We start from the raw sequence: 21302 nt of genomic DNA on the forward strand, positions 1-21302 counted from the left end.
TTATTCATTCAATTGGATAGTTAGAAATTGAAAATAGTGTGTAAAAGATAAAAATGCATGCGTGAGTTGTGCAATTGATTATTAACGGAAGGCAGCAGGGGCAGGGCCAAAGGAGCTTAAATTAGTTAACAATAAGAGAGGATTCTCGCTGGATCCTTCAATCATATCTGTTCATTGTACATTGTATGATCATTTTTCATCAGCTACTATTTCTATTTAATTTTAAATAAAAAAAATTTACAATAATTTCTAATCGCACAATGTACGATAAATAAACGTTAATGATCTTTGAAATCCTTACAAAGAGGGTGAATCCTGACTCATTAATGATAATCTGCAGCAAGGTTATCTCAGAACGGAAGTACGTCAAGATCATGCATGGAATATGTAGAAAAACAAACAAGGACAGTACTTTCTTCAAATATCAAGTCGACGTGTTTCACTACGTACTACTTATATAGCTTTATTTGGAAAGTGAGGGAAGATTATGCAATCGTTGGGTCCAATCATGCCCAAAAAAGTATAAATAAAATGATAAGGATTCATTTGCACCAACTTTGTTCTCTCTTTTTTATTCATAGAATTCAAGTCATTCACCATTTGCGAAATGGCTCGATCTCAAGATTTTAGAGAGATTAATCAGCGGATTACTCCTAATTGTACAAAATTGTTATTAAATTGCATCAAGTCACGGGCTTTTATCACAAAAATTTTGTTGTAATTGTTAGTGAAACCACATAATATAACTTTATATTTTAATTTATTAATTTTAATATATGCTATTCTTGTATGCTTGTCACTCTAAATTTTTTATTTTGCAATCCAAAATTTTTTATACTTAAAAAGGAAAATACAATTATTAGAAGTGCAGAATGAGATTTTTGTATTGTCAATAATAATTCTGTAAAATAATCACAATTCAATATATATTGACAGATTAAATCTCTCCTATTAAAATTCTGACGAATGAAATCTCTCACATTTAAAATAATCACAATTCAATATAGTGGAAGAAAAAAATGTTATTAAATGCTAATGTGTCCAATTTTTGAGAAAGGAAAGTTGTTTGTTTCTTTCTTTAGAGTTCTTTCTATTTCCTGCAGATCATAGTTTTACTGATATACAAAAATAACTCAATAAAAACGTTAACTTTATTTTTGTACAGTGAAAAACTATGATTTGCGGATAAATAAGATTAATAACATCTCATTACATGAAAGGATGCATTTATGTTAATATGTACATCCCAGAAACCCTAGAACTTAATACGATCATATCCATGATCTGCATCTCTAGCTAATTACATCTACCACGGAATATTCAGCTACCCTATATTTCTTGGTAATCAAAAAATAATTCCATGTACGTAGTCACATTATTGACCAACTTAAAAATTAAAAGTACGTAAATGAATCTAAAAACTGCAAGTACGTACGTACGTATATTGTACTTGCAGTTGAAAGGTACAATATCAATCATAGGTTATGCTTATTATTCCAGATCCAACCACCATTCCCAGAGACCTGTTTGCAGTAATTCTCACATGCAATCTCGCAGATGGGAATGTTTGCGCCTTCCTCTTTCAGGCACACTGGCATGCATGGCTTTGCACAGTCTGAGAGCGCTTCACTTCCCTTCATGCTGTAGCTGCACACCATAACAACTAGCAAACAGATAACAATGGCAGGAATTTTATTGGTTTTAGTATTGGCCATTTTGGTCTTTTAAAACTGGGTTTTTATTGGGTTTTTGGTATGATTTGTGAGGGAATTGGTCGACTTGCCGAAATATTCAGTCTGCGAATAAGAACTTGGATGTGGGATTGGTTTATATAAGGGGTGGGAAGTTGCGCATGCTTAGGAAAGAAAGATGCACCTATGGTTTAGGTGGTTTGGAGCAAAACATGGTGATGAAAAATGAGGTTGGGGTTAGAAATTAGGGTCATATATTTTTGGTTGGGCTAAAGAAAGATGGTTAGTTTTTTTTTTTTTTTTGCCAAGAATGGAGAGGTTCAAGTGCGTAATACTATTAACACTCCTCGTTTAGGTTCTGAATCCAAATCGAACTAGCAAAATGGCCACACACTGTGTGGAAAATAATTATGTTTTACTATGATTTTATAATTACAACAAAAGAAGTTAAAATTCGAAAGAGAATAATTAAGATCCCCAAGCATAAATAAGCGCCACCAAAAAAACTAGTGTGCTCCTCTAGTCTTCCATGGTGTTTTCTTCTCCACTTGTTTCGATTACTCTTCTTCTTTTGGTTTTGTGATTCCGTTTTCCTCTAGCTGGAATGAAATTTTGTAGAACGTGGGATCATGAACAAGGAGGAAGTTTGATCACAAAATGAGAATAGAAGATAGACGTGGGTGGGTTGCTTTCTGCTGGTGGTTCACTCCTTTTTTCTTTAAATTTTTTATTTTGTAATTCTCTTATTTATTAGGATATATTTTTAAAACATTTAATTAATTGTTGTTTCACATATATATTTATCCATGATTTATTAACTTGTTTTATTGGGGTGTAATCATATACAAAGGGTTATAATCCTTATTTTTTTAGAATTTTGTTTGACAAAAAAAGTTGGCTTATAGATATTAGTTACTCATTTGCAAATTTATTATCCTAGTCGGAAGACTAAATAATGCATGATCACTCGTTCTTAAATTTAAAATTTAAATTTGAAATCGAACAGTTACAGGAATGGTCATTTATTAAAAATTGATATCAAATCAAAGATAAGTAACAATGAATTAAATATTCATTTGTAACTGTACAAAGTTTAATGAATTAAATTTGGAGTATGGTCTAATTAATGCTGTCACGCCTCGAAATGTAACAGTGCTAGGCTTTATTGACAACGCAACGTTATAATGCCGCCCTAAAAAGAACTAAATTAAGTCATATATACTTTGACACACCCCGACCCAGAAAGTCTACTTGGACCCTGAATCGAGCTGTGCTGGCCGACACCTGGACGGTGACGAAGCCATAAAATGTGATAGAGTGTAGAAAAAGTGAATAAATTTGAATCTAAAAGTGTCTAAGTACCAGAGTGCACTATGAGTGGGAGCGAACCCATTTCACACGCGATGTCAGAGCATAAGTAAGGTACAGTAGTGTGGGTAAGAATCATACCCTCAGAATTATCCATCAATACTAAGATTCGCCACAAATTCTTGTCGATACAAACTCAGCAGCTAAAACCTGGAGGGCACCAAACAGAAGGTGTGAGTAAGCAATAAAACCAAACTTCCCAAAGTTATTACCTCTCTAAAAGTAATGCCCCTAATTGTAAAACCCGTATCGTTTTCCATAAGACAGTACAACATATATACATATATCCAAACCATACTCAGAAATGACCAAAACCACGGTTTGCCATCAACTCCACCATACATTAATAAGTAGGCCAAATGAACTAAATCAATACAAAGTGATATATCAGTCAAAGTCATCTAGAATGACATGTACAACTTATCCATATCTCATCAATCATGGCTAGCATATAAGTCGGAGTCACCTATAGTGACTTGTACGACTTATCCATATCTCATCAATCCTGGCTAGCATATAAGTCGGAGTCACCTATAGTGACTTGTATGACTTATCCATATCTCATCAATCATGGCTAGCATATAAGTCGGAGTCACCTATAGTGACCTGTACGACTTATCCATATCTCATCAATCCTGGCTAGCCAATAGCTCAATAAGTATACTTGCACACAAGTCGGAACCACCTAAAGTGGTCTGTACGACAGGACTGGGTGTAAATAAATACGCTCAAGTGCTACGATCACGTGAAGACTGGGCGAATAATCGCGGGTCACCTACGAGTCGGAACCACCTAAAGTGGTCTGTACGACAGGACTGTGCACCTACCTTGAATCCAAGGTGAGCGTAAGGTGCGGGAGGTGAACATCACGTGAAGGACTGTGCCCTGGCCACGGGCGGGAGCACTAACACCGGGGTGCAGGTTTATGAGCTATACTATATCTCAACACAATCGTACGCACTACCATCACTAACATCAACATGTACTCACCTGAAGCTTACCTGGGTGTCCTGCGTCCACCTTTGCACTTGAAAGCATTCCCAATAATTATATGCAAGTAGTATACATATGGATATACCATGATGCAATCTAACACTCAACCATGTTGTAGCATTTTCAATTATAAACTATACAATATGAAATGTACAATCAATAACGCTCTACTCCCGAACTACTTATTTTCAGGGATAATTATCCATAGTAACCTAATTAACACTAATTAACTAACTAATTCACAAAACTAAAACTTGTCTTTATCAATTTCCTTCGCATTACTCAATTTCCCAAATAAGGTTTTTGTCTCAAATATTTTATGGCTGCATCTAACGTCTCGTTAGACTGCCTACGTACCCTAGACAGGGATCAAGCCATTCGTAGTTCATATAGGTACTTCAAGCATTCACAATAATTATATGAAGGTAATATGCCTAATCAATTTAAAAGTGTCGATAGAACTCTCAACAATATGTACGATAAAAAGGAAAAGATCCACTCACCTGGAGTCCACGCTATGATTCTCTAGCGCACGCATCGAGGCGTCCTGAATGATTGGTCCCTGTGACCAATTATCAAATCACATCTCAGAACTCTTATCCGAAGAATACGTAATTCACATAAAACACAACCTCAATGACATTCTAAAATAGTTTGAGACCCATTGACCACAAGTCAACCGTCGATCAAAGATCGACGGTAGGGTTTACAACCCTGTATAACTTGACCCGGAAGATCCGCATATCAGATTTCCAATCCGCAACTCTCAACGATCCACAATATGTTTCTAGAATAACATATTAAAATTTCATTACGATCCAACGGTCAGATCTTCGCCAATTGCCTAAAACAAGTGGCCGTGAACATTTATTTTACTAACTTACAAATCCAATTCGGGAAGATCCGTAAGTCGGATTCCCGATCCATAAATTCTTATGATCTTTAAATATTACGTATTATAATGTATCCAATTTTGGTGACGATCAAACGGTCGGATCATCGATTCACATTTTTATCAAGTAACGTATCGTAACGAATTTAGGTTCCAACTATCAACCTACGTCATTCAAATGACAAAACTGAATTCAAGACATTTGACATAGCCTAAAAATAGCATTGGCGGCCCACTGGCCAAGCGCCGCCGCGGGTGGCGGTCGGCCGCCCCGACTCGCTAGAAAATCCAACTATTTCCAAAAATTCTCAAACTTCACAGAAATGAAGATCTCAGTGAGTGGAGTAACTTTCATACCTGCCACGAAGTCCAAAAGTGGACGGAAGATGGTCAATTTTTCCCACAAAGCCGGCGGGTGCCTAAAACTTCCCGACGTCGATTCGTCGTCCACGGTGGTCCAACGGGGTCAAGGTTGGTTGGGTTTTTCTCCTGGAATGATGGGTTACAAAGCCCAAGTGGTGGCATCGGCCATCGCTTTGCCGATTTGCCGGAAAATCGAAAAGGGTGGCCGGAGCACCATTGATTTTCGTCAACTTTCGTGGCCTCAAACCGCCTCATACCATGGTTAATCAAGGTGGTTATTGGGTGGGTTTTGTAGAGGGGAATGAGAGCTTCAAGATGGTGGTGGTGGCATCCAAAAAATCCACCGGAGTTGGCCGGAATCGGCCTTGGAAGATGGACCCGCGGTGGGTACGGGTGGACAGAAACCACCTCCATTTCTTTTTTTTTTTTTTTTTTTTTTTTCTTTCTTTCCTCCCTCCATTTCTAATTTTGGGCTTCCCCCACAAAGTGGGGATTTAATTTAAATAAACACTAAACCTTGAATAACCAATTTCGAACGTCCGTAACTATACCGTTATAATCCGGACTCGCAAACGGCTTTCGCCTATACGTTCGTACCAAAGAGTACTACGAGGGTATGCTTAAAGAATAAGTCTCACATCTCTCAAGTCGATGGTCAACGGAAGTCAAAGTCCTTGCCTCTAGGGCAATTTCGTAAATTCACGCTTTTAAAATAAAATAAAAACGTAAAATTTGAAACGGGTTGTCACATACTTCACAACTTATGAACATAATGTGAGGTTTTGGATTTTCGGGTTTCAATCAACAAAATGTGATTAATTTTGAAAGGGGTACTTTTTTATTTTTCTTTTGGTATAGTTCACAAATGTAATTCACTCAAAAGCAAATCTGGAAACCCAAAAATAAATCTTCTCATGGGGTCCATAGCCTAATCGTGTATAAAATATTAAAGTATCTTCAAATGAGATGTCAAAAAGTCCACATTAGCAATATCATGAACAAAAGACAACATATAGTGTTTTCCAACTGAAATGCTAATTCTTATGTGATATAACGAGAATTGATGGTAAATTCAACACGCGTCAAGTTTGCCCAACACTTAACATACTTGGCGTGACGAAACACATCGTCGGGTAAAATACCTTAAGTTGACAAACTAAAATTTCGTCGGGCAAATGTTCACACAGTATACCCTAGAGTCGCGTTCCAGAATGGTCCTTATTAATGCAATCTGGCGTGCTCGAAACTCCCTTCTTTGGGAAGACAAATCTGCAAGTCCGGCCTTGGTGAGTCAATTAGCTGGTCTCTATCTCTCTCACTACCTTAGTGCTCAGCCTGTTCCTTTGCATCGACTTCAACAGTCTCCTTCCCATTGGTCTCCTCCTCCAGTTCATTGGATGAAGATTAATGTGGATGGTTCCTTTTGTTCGTCTACAAACTCTGGGGGAGTCCGATGTGGTATTTCGCAATGGTGCCGGTAACTATGTTGGAGGTTTCATTTGCAAGATACCTTACGTGACTAACCACACGGTGGAGGTCCTAGCTGCTCTTGAAGGTCTCGAGCTGGCTGCCCAGAAAAACTGGCAGTGTATCATCTTGGAGTCTGATGCTTTATTGGTTGTTCAAGCCATAGGCAGCTTGCACAATCTTGGGAGTCTGATGCTTTATTGGTTGTTCAAGCCATGGGCAGCTTGCACAGTGGTTCGACTTCCAATGAGTTGCTAATTGATGACATTAAAACCTGTGTACGGGACTTTAATGAATCTAGAGTTTGTCATATCTGCCGTTCTACCTATTCTGTAACGCATAGATTAGTCAAGTTGACCTTAATTTTGAATGTTCTTTAACTATTGGTTTGAGGAGCCACTAGATGTACTCCGAAACATCCTCCATCATGATTGTATACTTTCTTAAGTTATTGAATAAAACGCTACCACCTCTTTTTCTTAAAAAATGAAAAAAAAAAAATCAGAACATAAACACATACATGCAACAAGGGAAAAGGTTAGGCAAAAAGATGCAACATCTGCAACAGGCAATGTTCTTTCATTGGTGACATTGTAACACAGCAAAAATATATATCCAAAAGCTGACAGGCTGCCACCAATGGATAAAAAGATAATGCTTTTATAATATTCCGATATGACTTCAAATTTTGTCCATGAACTGTCATATTTGACATTCCAACTTCTCTAAACGTAGAATCCATAAACTCTCTCTCTCTCTCTCTCTCTCTCTCTCTCTCTCTCTTTGTACAGGAATTTTTCAACGTGACCGTCACACGAGATGGTACATCACGTGTTCTTATATAAATAGTAGATTATGTGTGTTAAAAGGGTAATAACTTAAAAATTAAAATTTTTCACCACTTGTATAAAAACACGTAATGGACCATCCGTATTCTCATTACAATTAAAAATTTCTCCCCTCTATGGGTGCATACTGCGTAGTGGAGCCAAATTGGCAAATCTCCTGTCGGCTGTTAAGTTGAATGATGTGTCATGTTCAGGGTCTCATTCTCCACGTATATATACCAACTTACGTACCCGGAAAGTTGTCTTAGTTGAATCTGTGTGCCAGATATATACATACATATATATATATATATATATAGAGAGAGAGAGAGAGAGAGAGAGAGAGAGAGAGAGAGTCATGGCTCACAATTGACATGTCTTCCAATTGGTCACATGCATTTATCAAGAAAACACCAAACAAAACATTTTTTTTTTTAACAAACAATATTATATACACTAAAGGAAAGAGAGTATATTTAACTTACAATGAACTAACAATAAAGTGATTCGAATTCACTTTTGGTAAGAATTAAATGTAAAACCTCTTACTTACAAGTGAAGAGAAATAATATTAGACCGTGATACTAATTAAGTGGCACTTCAAAACAAAACTTATATAGTGAAATGCAATAGAATAAAAGAAACAAGTTACTCTTGAAGTTTAACACTTGATCATTAATCTATTGTTAATACCAGATAGTTTCACGGCCGACCTGAAGGAGGTGTAAGTGGTGTCACCTATATGATTGATCAATCGCGACACACTCCAAATCAAATATCTAAAAAGACATCAAAATCAAGGCATATTGGCCGACACTTAAAAGATGACGAAATCATATTATGTAATTTATGTATAAAAAGTACGAGTAAATTAAAACCAAAGTCTAGAAGTAAGTTAAACTAAGAGCAAGAGAGTGCAGTGTGGGTGAACTCTTATTACAAATGCATAGGGGTGGTTCGGTATGGGATACCATACCGAAATTAGTATCTCGAATCCCAAACCGAAATTTTTTGGGACGGGAATTTGAAGACCAATCCCAAACCAAATTTTCGGGAATCCCGAAATATTTTCGGGATTTTGGGACAAATCGAGAATTCCAAATTGAAATATGAAATTATGAATTGTTCTTCAAATATATAATTCAAGAACACATTCTTAAACTAGGAATTTCATTTCATTTATACTACCATTTACTTGAACACTGGCATGCCTGATTGTTTTTATCATAGTCAAAATTCAAATTAATTAAACCCTTTTTGCAATCTGTTGAGAGACAAAAGAATCAAGTCATCTAAAATCATCAGTCATGGCAGCAACAATAACAAAATCCACATGAATATCAAACAAAACAGGAAAAATATGCAAGGTGTAGGGCATTCCAGGTTGCAGAGCATGAATTAGAAACTACTAGCATCAATTATAAAAGAATAATATATATGTATAAATATATTTATATATATAATAATTAATATTATATATTTTCGGTTCGGTATAGGATTCCCGAAATATTGAGAAGCCAATCCCGAATCCCATACCGAAATTTTGGGATCGGTTCGGGATAGCATCCCGAAAATTTCGGGAATTTCGGTTTGGGAAATTTTTGGTTTGGGATCGGGATTTTTTCGGTTTGGTTCGGGATTTTCGGGAATTTTTTCCACCCCTACAAATGCATGCAGTATTAGATTATGGATAAAAGTGCATTATAGGTAAGAATATCTTCATCCTAAGTAGGATGGATATTATACAATTAACAGGAATAAAATTTCCTACATTAATTATAGCGGATGCCAAAACCGCTAGTGATTCCTCGCTTGCCATAGTATCCAGCTACTAAGTCTTGGAAGGGTGAAAAACGTACTATGAATGGACCAAAATAAGGATTTACCAAAACTTTTGCTTTTCGTAACATAGTAAACTCTTGTTGTAATATGAAAACCAAAGCAAAATAGTATAAAAGCCATTATGCTTAAGATACGAGTAAATCGCAAATATCTTAACAACTGTAACACAATATGCTCATAAAAAATGCAGACACGAGTCCATGAAGAAAGTAACTACATGAACGGGCTGGGTATAATAATCTACGCTCGAATACCATAAACACATAAAATTGGCAACAAGGGCATCACATACGACCCCTAAATACAAAAGCAATTAGTATAGGTTAGCACGTACAATGGATCTAATGTGAACAAAGTGTTGCACATACATGTAAAGCTGATCTTGGTCCGAACGAGTACTAAAGACACCGGTTTAAGCCTGCATGATGAGTAGATAAAATATGTACTATCATACCATCATAATTTCATAAATCTCAACATCAACAAATAATATTTCTAAGTAAGATTGTGGCATGATGTAAAACATTCTTAAGCCATTAAAGAAACTATACATATAACATAGGTTTGAAAACAAAACCCACTTACTGATACGTCATCAGATTATAACCACATTGCCTTGCCTGGCTTCTGAAATCCTCTTCCTATATGATTTCATTAACTGATGAGGAAACATGAAAATAATGGTTATGAACCTACTCTTCCTATTATAACACCAATAGCAAGTGACAGCGATCTAACTCACTAGCCCCCACCAAGTGTTTCAATTCTCTCTCAAATTGGAGAAAAATAATCTTATATATTTTACAATTCTCTCAGTATCTACTAGTTACGAACATCGATATGATGCTATTCGACGCTAAGTTCCTCATCAAACAATTCTTTCGCAGATGCAGGAAACTTGGCGGTACAGTCCTAAGGCGTGCAATCCGGGGTCACATTAGCAATGCGAAAATGTGGTTCCGCCGTCATGAAGAGGACTACTATGTACCCAAAAATGTCCCAAGAGGCCACCTTGTGGTGTATGTTGGTGAAGACTGCAAGAGATTTATCATCAAGGTTACATTACTCAGCCACCCTTTGTTCCAGCAATTGCTTGATCTCGCTGAAGAAGTTTTTCAGTTTGCAGCCAACACGAAACTCTGGATTCCTTGCAACGAATACATTTTCATCGACGTTCTTCATTGCATCAGTTATGAACTAGATCAAGGGCTTCATCATATTTGATGACGTTGCCTTTTTCTTCACAAGTTTTGTTATATGCTTGGAGCATTTAGATAAGAACTAGAAAGTGATGCTCGCGCGTTGCTGCGGGATTAGAAATTGTATGGGTAATTATGTTTGAAAAGTTACGAAAGTTAAATCTAGTATCATCAACAGATCTTTAAATTTCCAGCAACATACAAATGTGAGCCAATAAATGTATCCCTAAGTTTCTAGATGTGTTTAAATTGAAACTGATGCATCCATAACTTAGGTTTCAAAATGCACTATAGCATGGATTAATCTACCTCAGCAAAGCAAATAATTTTATTTCCTTTAGGAATATCATTGTTTTGTTACTTTACAAAGTGAATTTGTTCGAAAAGATTGAAAGTAAGTGGGTTTCAACTTTGAAATCCTACAGCATGAGTAGATTGAAGAATCAGTTTCTCCAATTATATTCAACACCACTAAACCACGCCATGACATCATCTCGCAGTGAGCAAAAAAGAAATCTATACAAACAATTAGAAAGAATATAATTGTAAATATAAAGTTACGTGATTTAAAGGTTAAAAACTATGAAAACCACGTAGATATTAAGAAATAAAAAGTATATGGAAACTGAGGACTTACTTGAGCTGAGAGTTCAAATAATGTTTTAAGAGTGATAAAAGTTTTGTTGGATTGAGGTGGTTGTAATGAGATATCTTCTTCTGCACAAAGAGTTTCAGATGCATGTTACCTAGGAACATAACATGCTAACCAGCAAACTCTGAGCAAAGGTAACTCATTTTGGGTAATGACACATATTATTCATTAAAAGAAATCCTTTTTCGTTAGACATGTAACTATAATATTAACAACGATCAAGAATACAAATGAAATGTTTACAATGTTTGAATTAATCCAAAAGACCTGATTTTATCATGTCAGACATGCTGATGAAAACCCATTTACAGCAGCCAAAATGAAATCCAATCAACTATAAATTCGTGATTAATGTGAATTGAAAAAAGAATAAGCCTGGTGACATGCAGGACAGAAACCTAATACTGTTTAAAAGACTGGGAAAAATCCAAAAAAAAAATATCTTGTTGCAGCCACAAATCAGTTAAAGAGTTCAAAAAATAAGTGAGCTTGCTTAGATAATTATATTTACACCCAGAGAATAGCATATGCAGCAAGCTAGTACTAACGAAACACTCAAAAAAGGCAAAACTCATTTTCATTTCTTCCTAAAACTAAACATAAAAATGTAAAAATTGATCTGCTTCAAACTTAGAGATTTGGCAGAATGGTCTACGAATAACAGAATCAAATTCTCTAACTTCTCACGCTCTAATAAGTAGCTTTGCTCAAGCTCTTGGAACCACTTTATGCAATGTTTCAGCCTTTTAACATACTCTCAGTCTCACATTTTTCCTAGAAAATCAATTAACATTAAATTTCATAATCTAAAAATATAGCCAAAACCCATCTCAGGTAAACTAATCCCAATAAAATTAAAAAACTAATACATTCAAATTTCAAAGAGCAAACAAAATTAATAATAATAAAATTAAGAAGTGAAAGCTCACAGATCTTGAGATTGAATACATCCTTCCTTTTGCGTCTCTGGCTCAACAATGCATCAACGCAGCAAATACAATCTTTTCATTTGCAATCTCTGCATATCCTCGATAATTAAAAAGAAGCAGAAGCACAACATACCACTGAGCATTAAACCTAAACCCAACTAAGGAGATCAGGTAATCTACTTGAACATACCAACTTAGGGTCCTTGTGCCACTTCATCGTAATTTTGCAAATAGACAACTTTATGTCCTCGCATTTGGCAACAATTTCCATGTCTCATAATTTCCCCTAAAATTGGTACCAAATAAAGTGATATAAGCAGAGGAGAATCAAGCAATGGAAACTCTACCTATACACATATAACACATGTTTGACTGACCTCTGGTCTATAGAAAGGATGTCATGCTTGACTGACCTCCAGTTTGGGCGTTCCTCCTTTCTATGCATTATATAAAACGAAGCAAAAATTTTGAGAAAAAAAGAAATCGATATACCAGAGCATATGACAAATAAATAACTATATAAAAAAAATATCAATTTTATGTAATTAGAAGAAAAGAAAGCTCAGAAAGATAATTTAAATTTTAGAGAGCTGCCTTCGAAGCGTTAGACAACTATCACTGGAAGCTTGCAATGACTACCCAGTTCACAATTGTGAAGTTGGAAGAGGAACTTACAGAAATCATTTATACTCCCTCAGGATTTACATATCTCAAGTAGTCCTCCCAGTTGTTGCTAGTCTCATCATAGCCTAAAAGAAATTCACAAAACCATTCACATCACACACATGAATTTTGATATAAAAAATATACATGAATTTAAATAAGAATCTGACAATCCATAAATAAACCAATCTAAAGCAAAGACTTCACCCATAAGTTTTACCTCCATAGTAATAGGCAGCAGACAGATAATAGTTATGGAGATAGCACATATATGAATCCATGAAATCAGGTAACAAAGGGGTAGCAGACGCTCTGATGTGATTTATCCATTTGTAGCATTACCAGAATGAATAGACCCGTATTGGTTAACAGAAGGCTGCATGGAAAAAGAACTCAAGCTTGGAAACACCACATATAACATAAATGAATGAATGTTTCAAATGTAGTTTGTTAATAGTTTTTCACAATCAATTGTTGTGATACCTAAATACCTTATCTCACCCTGTTCAATTTATATCACGTCTCATACCATAACTACAAACAAATACACAGTTACTCAGTTTCTCAAACAATCAACTTTCACAACATACAAAATAAAACTATCACAATATTACAAAAACAAAAAACAAAAAAAATTGTTCCACAAAAGCCTCAAAGGAAAAAACCAAAATTATTTACCTTGAGCACAAAGGGCTTCGAAAGCTTCACACAAAAGCCCCAAAAAACAAAGAGTAACGTCTCCTGAAACGAAAAACAGAAGCAAATGATACGCACAGACAACGAATCTAACAATATAAACAAAACACAAAATTACAAAAACAAAATTCATACACAAATCCCATCTAAATATCGAAAAATGTCAACGAGATTCTCTCACCCATGCAAATATCTAGATCATTGTCAGATTCCAATCAACTTTTGTTAATTGAATTAACGTTAATAAATTGTAATAGGAAGGATTATGTCCAACCTTCGGGTCAACATTTGTAGGCTATATCTACAGAAACTACCAAAAAAATTTAAAGGCCATACTAAGAAAGTAAAAAAAACGCATCAGCAAACGCCAGGGGTTTCATACCTTTTATAAACCGTGAGCATAAAGTGGTTCCAAGGTTGCACATGAAAGCCCCAAAATTGCAACACCACCGTTTCCTGAAATTGAAAACTCAATCGTATCCAAGAGCACACACAAAACCCCAAAATTACAAACGCAAAATTTAAACACAAAACCCCCAAAATTATAAAATCAAAATTTAATCTGCTACCCCTTCTCTCCCGTTTTTCTCTCACCCTAATCTCCATTTCTTCAAATGACCTAACTCCCTGTCTCCGTGTATACTCCTTATCTCTCTCATTAAATCAAAACTCTCAAACCCAATTCAAAGCCTCATCAGAACCCATAGCATAATCTAATCAAAAATATTACCCAAAAAAAAAAAAAAGATTCAATTTTTAATATTTTAAAATTGAAGAAAACACAACCCATAGATTTGAAAAAAAAAAAAAAAAAAAAAAAAAAAAAAGAACTCCGAGATGTATGATTCAAAGAACTTACTAGAAAACGTTAACCTTTTTGGCTTAAAATCATCTTCAATCCAAATCAAAAAGCTGAAGAAGCTTAAACTACTTCAGATTTTTCCAGTGAGCCAAAATTTGACAGGGATAGAAACGCAAGTTTGAGAGCGATGGAGACTATGGCAACAAATAGAAAGGGAGAAAAGCTTGAGAGCGATGGAGACCATGGCGACAAAGACAAAGGGAGAAAAGCTTGCAAAACACTGAGAAGACGGCGAGAGAGAGGAGAGAAATGGAAAGCAAAGAAAGAAAAAGCAGAGAACTGAAACAGAAACGGCAGCGATGATGGACGCGTGCCAAGCAAGGAACAGAAAAAGAAGATCGAACCTAGAGGCACACTGATGAGAGACGCATGGTCTGGGAGGACAAAACCGCCATTTTACTGTGAAAAAAGAAACTCTGAAGACCAATTGGGGGGCATTTTCGTCCTCGCACTGTCCGTGAACAGTGCACCGGAGTTTGGGTTTTAGTATAGAAATAATATGTTAGCAAGTGTGCAGCTAAATTTCTGTTGTACTCGTACATTGTGTTATTTTCAATTTCAATGCTCATAAGTCAAAGCTAATTTATGATCAAAATTGTGTCATTTTACAGGCTCCGTAAGTGTCCACTATACTATATTTCAACTGTTTAGACTACTATTGAACTTTTCTGGTATGGGACTTACGCTTGCCCAAGCAATTCAGGCTAACTAGTCCATACAATATTCTCAAAAAATTTAAGCTTTCTTCTGACTACAATGCTAGTTTAAACCCACCTCGTTCATAGACTTGGTACATCTTAGTTTTCCTGGGAGAACTTCCTTAACCGTGACATGCAACATCTTTCGTTTCTTTCTCATCACCTAACAAAAGAGGCAGATGTTCCATGTCACAGTTGCAGGTAAGTCCTTTTCGAGTTTTCCAAGTCATAGTGTGCTGCCGACTATGATTTGATCGGCATGACAGAGATGCAACTTCATGGGGAAATAGGAATAGCACAATTTCTCAAATTGCAAGTCCCACTCCACCATAGCTAGCCTAAACTACTCTGCGTAATGCTATAGTTAGTGTTATAATTCTTCGCCAAAAGCCTTGTTAATTATAACCATCTCCTAGATGCTGTTGTAGGATCTCTTTTACATATATTCGTGATGGTGAAGCAAATTAATTAGGCTAATATTCCAACTGAAAATATACTTTTGCATGCTCCAATTTCTAGTTTTAAATGGGCAGAGCGATTCCCAAGCCAATTATACGACACAAATCCTGCTTGAAGTTAATGACATACATATAATTCTATCACTGTTTACATTGCTTTATCCGGTTGATTACCATCCTACGTCTACACGTACTTTTCAAATTTTCAGCATCAAGCAACAGTTTAAGTAATGTAGTATCGCGTTACACTTATCTTTTCAATGTTACAAGATGTATCAAGTTTGAATAAGAAAAAAATGACGTATCCTCGTTAAGATACTAACTTTACACTCCTATATTTTCTATCATATTCCCCTAAAAGAAAATTTCTGAGGGCATCAACCAAGTTTCAAGAGAATGCAATTCAATCGAATTCGACCATGAAAGTTCAAGCTTTTTTATATTAATAATGAAAATGTCTTTTAATAAACTTGCAATCCATGTCATCCTTATGTGACAAGGATCGCACAAAAGATAAACATAGATAGAACAAATAAACTCCTATACCAGATAAAACGGGTTCAGGAGATAAAAGCACTGCCGTCTGCCACAGTTACATCAGCAAGAAATCCAACTCTACCACGAAATGAATAGAAGGTACATGGAGCTCAACTGCCGAGAAATGACCCTAATGGAAAACGGGCTTTTCTGGGTACGTGCAGCCTGACCTTTGGATGACAACATTTGCTGCATAACAACCAGCTTTAACGCAGTTTTCAATTGGCTTCTCTTGAACCAGCTGTGACAAAAATCCCCCAACAAATGCATCTCCTGCCACGAGAAACATCATGATATTTTTTTTAGTTACAAGTTAGAACTAACAAGATTTCTTCTATTCTTCACTCGTAATCCTGATATCTCACTCAAGCATTTGACCAGTAACATAACATGAATAATTGTTTATAGCCTAGATCGATAGTTTATATGCTCAAGACTTTAGACTCCTGACTAAATGGCATTGGCAAGTATTATATCAATGCATGCTTTATATTTCCTTTCAAATAAACAACTTAAGTCTCCCCCAGAACGGCAGGAAGAAAAAGGTAAAAGAATCCAATGACATTGACGGGTGAGATATCACATACCGGCTCCATTGGTATCAACCAGCTTCTCCTTCGGTAACAATATGACAGGAAATAGTTTCACCTTCCCATCCTCAGCAACTACAACAGGATCTGCACCTTGTGTGATAACAGTAATCCTCTTGTGTGTACCCGATGCTTTGGGCAACTGGGAAATCTTTATGGCGATCTCCTCAACATTTTCAGTCTGATTGAAAAAGGCATTATAGTTAGTGACTTGTATAGGTTAGAAGTTCTTCAGTCAAATTTGAAAGAAGAAAGACTAAGCAATGTTACCTTCCAGCCATGAACCCTTGAAAAGGTTCTTGCTTCGGTCTCATTCCCAAAAACATAGTCCATGTACCTATACAAAAAGGCAATTCAGTACTCCACATTGATCATGAAATACAAAGAGATTTTAGTTTCATTTCTTTTCCTTTTCTGGGAGGAGGGACTTACGGAAGTGCTTTCTCCTGTACATCCTTGAAGAACTCACAAATGAAAGGAGCGGAAAGATTCATCGTGAATACCTGTAGATAAAAAAGAAGGCAGCTGAAGCTACTGAATTGGATAATAAAAGAGAGAATCCAACCACACTGTCGATGCTAAGAAACACTGTATGGTTGATACCTTATTGTTTGCAGCAGCATGTTCAGCAACCAGTTGAATGGACTCAGGAGACACAGTAAGGAAAAACCCAGCAATGTAGTAATATTTTGCCTTTTCAACTGTTCAAGCATGAGTTTGCATAAGGTGGACATGTGACCAAAACCAAGGAAAGGATAAAATCTGAATTAACAAGAGAGCAAGGGAAGTAATACCCAGAACCCAATTTTCAGGTTGCTTTAAATGCTCAGTTTTGTAACAATTTGCAGCTGATAAGTTAGCAACAAGAGACCTGTACAATTATTTGTTACAAGACATTAATCCGTGCAAAGTTTTAATAAACTATAAGACTAATTCAGAAGAAAATGAAATATACAACTTTATGCAGGGGTCCTGTTGTTCCAACAATTTATGACAGATACAAGGATCCCTACGGGAGCAATGAATGAAATCAAAATGCATGATACAGGGTATTGACAGAAGTAAAAGAAGAAATGCCTAGGAAAATTTGCTTTATAAAACTATAAATCGGCAGACGACAATTTCAAATTCATCTTCCAAAGGAGATGTAAAACTGACCTCTCACCACCAACTACACAAACAGCACATGTTCCTGTTGGAGCTTTGTCATCTTCATAATATTGCACCTGAACCCAAATGTAAATGAATATTTTTTGATCCAAAAAAATCAGAATAGCTGAGGGATAATAAGCAGGGTAGGTAAAGATGTAAAGAAACTCACATTAACACCAGCATGTTTACAATTTTTCTTCATCTCCTCACCATACTTGTCCTTGCCAATGGATCCAATGTAACTAGTTGCGCCAGGAGCTTGGAGCATCCACTATTGTAAAACAACACACAGATTGAGAAATTTTTGTCAGCATAATACAATTGAATCAGATCTTCATAAGATAAATAATGATAAAAAGTTCTGTTAAAAACATAAACAAACCTGCGCAACTTTGATTGAATTTTGAGTAGCACCTGAAAATAACACAATGAACATATAGAACACTAGTCACTGGTTTGCAAAGGACAGAAAAATTAGGCATCGTTATCAGTAAATTTTCTAGACGAGATCATAAAGCATGGGATCACCAAATAACGAAGTGAACTACTTATCAAAATTACCTCCAGCAATATACTCTACATTGTACTTGGAAGACATTTCGTCGTACCTGTTAAAAACCATCCAAAAAAGATTGAATCAGAAAATGCAATATTTCAGGGAGTTGCAAACGCCAGAAACTAATCATGACCTTATGTTTGAACTATATTCTCACAAAAATTTACAAACAAGTAACTAAGAGATCGGAAAACTCAAAACCCTCTTAAACTCTTAAAGTTACACCTTTTCTAATCCAGGTGAAGTAATTGCTAATTGAAAATCAAGGAAGCAAGGATAAGAACAAAAATGGATTACATGGGCAGGTGCTTATCCTCGGCAAGAATGGCATTGTTCGGCTTGATGTCATATCTGTAAAAAAACCACTCAATTTAGTTATCCATACGATATAATGCATAGATCGAAAAAGAGAAGGAAAAAAAAATCTACCAAAATGCAGAAACACTTAAAATACAATATTAAAATCACACAATGAAACCAAACATGAACAGGAAATGAATCTTACAACAGAAAAAGAAAAGTAAATAAACTTTCAAATGCCTAATCATAGGAAAAGAAATTAGATAATTCAATAAATTAAGCAAGTAACCGTATTTTCCTTTTCTAAATCAAAGCAGATCCAACTAAAATAGTCACATATGATTTCACCAACAAAAACTCAACCAATGCTCATCTGGGTTTCTAAAATAATCCGATTAATGAACCATGGGATTGGGTTAATCCCAGAAATAAACCAGAAACCAATAAAACCTGCAGATCTATTTACTTAATCACTTTCCTCTGTTTCTTAAATAAATCACAAAGTTTAAGTCTTTCAGATCTAAGCAGAAAGGAAATCGAAAACTAAAAACAACAGATCGTATTCATCAGTTTTCCTGCAATTTCTGAGCATCCAAACAGTGAGAGAAGATGGGAAAATGTAATGAAAGAAGCTGATATGGGGGCTTACTTTGTCAAGAATTCTTCGTCGACGACGGCAGAGATGTCGAGAAGTGGATTGCCCATCCCCAGGAGGATCTGCTCATGCGCCATTGATGAAATTTCCTAGGAGTTCTGAGAGTTGTTTTCAGAGGGAGGGAGGGAGGTCGGCTAAGTACAAAGGGCGTGAGATTGCGGACGAAAGTATTTATAGCAGAGGAGTTCGCTTAATACCAGACGTGGGAATTATGGAGGTGAGATGTCACTTGTCACCAACCCCCAACCCTTTTCCAATTTTCTATTTTATTATTATTTCAATTTAATAATTTTTTACTACTCACCAACCCACTCACAAATTGATTATCTATATTTATATCTCTATTAATTAATAAAATTATCTTTATCAATTAAAAGATGGTGAAAAAACAATTTAGTATTCTATCGCATAAAAAAAAATGATGGGCAATAATGTAATTTTACATGTCCAAATTTTACTTTTTTTTATTGAAACCTCATCTACAGATGATGTTAAAATATCTCTAATATTTAAAATAAATAAATAAATAAAACTCCCACTCCCTCACGTTCTCTCTCTCTCCCCTTCTCTCCTTCTCATTTCCTAGAAAAATGTGTGCATACACACAAATTGTGTAGGCAAATACTAGTATATATAAAGTGAGCACCCTAAAATGGTATAACATTCAAAATACCATAAATTACCCTTTAAGAATTTCATAAATTACAATTGAACCAAAAAAAGCTAAAGTATTTAACCATATTTTTATTTTGACTGAATTTAATATTTAAAATTATAGAAAAACAAAACCTCCCATATTAGTGGGTGGTTTCACATCTTTATTTCGTTTCATTTTTTTTCTTAAATAATTTTTTTTAAATATGTAAATTAATTATTTAAATAAAAAAAATATAAAAAGGCCAATTGCCACACACGCGTATGCGTGTGGCAAGAGGCTAGTTTATTTTTATTTGTAGGTTCTACATTGGGATTTCATAAGTTAGTACTTCAAAAAATCGTAACTATATTTGAGGACCAATTTTGAAATTTTAGAGGTTCTATGCTAAAACTTAACTTGATCGCCTCAAAATGTCAATTGGTTGTAGGTGTTTGTATTTTTTAATTTTTGGTTTTCACATATAAGTATATAAATGTTTACAAGCAAGTACAAAATAATCGAGAGTCTTGTGTAGTGGCACCACTCCCTGCAGTCACGTAACTGACCCTGCTTCATTAAAAAAAAAAAAACAAATATATATATATATATATATATATATATTTAAAGCACTATTTAAAAAACATAAAAACTCAGTTAATATTGCGAGGGAGCAATAGGAAGGATGTTCATAACTTTCTTATAGACATCCATTCTAGAAATATGATCTAATATCTGTTTATATACTTGTAACAATGAAGATTGTGACACACCCCAACCCAGAAAGTCCACTTGGACCCTGAATCGAGCTGTGCTGGCCGACACCTGGAAGGTGACGAAGCCATAAAATGTGATAGTGTATAAAAAGTGAATGAATTTGAATCTAAAAGTGTCTAAATACCAGAGTGCGCTATGAGTGGGAGCGAACCCATTTCACACGCGATGTCAGAGCATAAGTAAGGTACAGTAATGTGGGTAAGAATCATACCCTCAAAAATATCCATCAATACTAAGATTCGCCACAGATTCTTGTCGATACAAACTCAGCAGCTAAAACCTGGAGGGCACCAAACAGAAGGTGTGAGTAAGCAATAAAACCAAGCTTCCCAAAGTTACTACCTTTCTAAAAGTAATGCCCCTAAATGTAAAATCCGTATCGTTTTCCAAAAGACAGTACAACATATATACATATATCGAAACCATACTCAGAAATGACCAAAACCACGGTTTGCCATCAAATCCACCATACATTAATAAGTAGGCCAAATGAACTAAATC

At 35.6% G+C, this 21302-nt stretch overlaps 2 protein-coding genes and 1 long non-coding RNA gene across 3 annotated transcripts; 1 reads left to right on the plus strand and 2 right to left on the minus strand.

Annotated features, from left to right (window-relative positions):
* The first annotated feature begins 10280 nt into the window (after positions 1–10280).
* LOC137734398 (auxin-induced protein 15A-like) lies at positions 10281–10711 on the plus strand. The gene has a single exon (XM_068473673.2). The coding sequence runs from the start codon at positions 10284–10286 to the stop codon at positions 10665–10667; it is 384 nt and encodes a 127-aa protein (XP_068329774.2). The 5' UTR covers positions 10281–10283; the 3' UTR covers positions 10668–10711.
* A 1044-nt stretch (positions 10712–11755) lies between these two features.
* Positions 11756–14418, minus strand: LOC148695903 (uncharacterized). Its single transcript, XR_015964040.1, has 8 exons — positions 13965–14418; positions 13565–13627; positions 13107–13262; positions 12899–12972; positions 12601–12660; positions 12414–12509; positions 12224–12312; positions 11756–12068 (listed from the first exon to the last, which is right to left on the minus strand). It is a non-coding gene; the product is annotated as an uncharacterized LOC148695903 (long non-coding RNA).
* A 1594-nt stretch (positions 14419–16012) lies between these two features.
* On the minus strand, positions 16013–19559 carry LOC137735246 (adenosine kinase 2). The gene is made up of 12 exons (XM_068474657.2): positions 19385–19559; positions 18733–18786; positions 18441–18487; positions 18262–18293; positions 18049–18150; positions 17886–17953; positions 17522–17598; positions 17331–17428; positions 17160–17230; positions 16998–17064; positions 16725–16908; positions 16013–16410 (listed from the first exon to the last, which is right to left on the minus strand). Exons 1-12 carry the CDS (start codon positions 19465–19467, stop codon positions 16268–16270), a joined length of 1026 nt encoding a protein of 341 aa, XP_068330758.2. The 5' UTR covers positions 19468–19559; the 3' UTR covers positions 16013–16267.
* Between the last annotated feature and the right edge of the window lie 1743 nt (positions 19560–21302).

The sequence above is a fragment of the Pyrus communis genome, chromosome 7 (assembly GCF_041283825.1).
Source record: "Pyrus communis isolate YQ-2024b chromosome 7, ASM4128382v1, whole genome shotgun sequence".
Taxonomy (NCBI): domain Eukaryota; kingdom Viridiplantae; phylum Streptophyta; class Magnoliopsida; order Rosales; family Rosaceae; genus Pyrus; species Pyrus communis.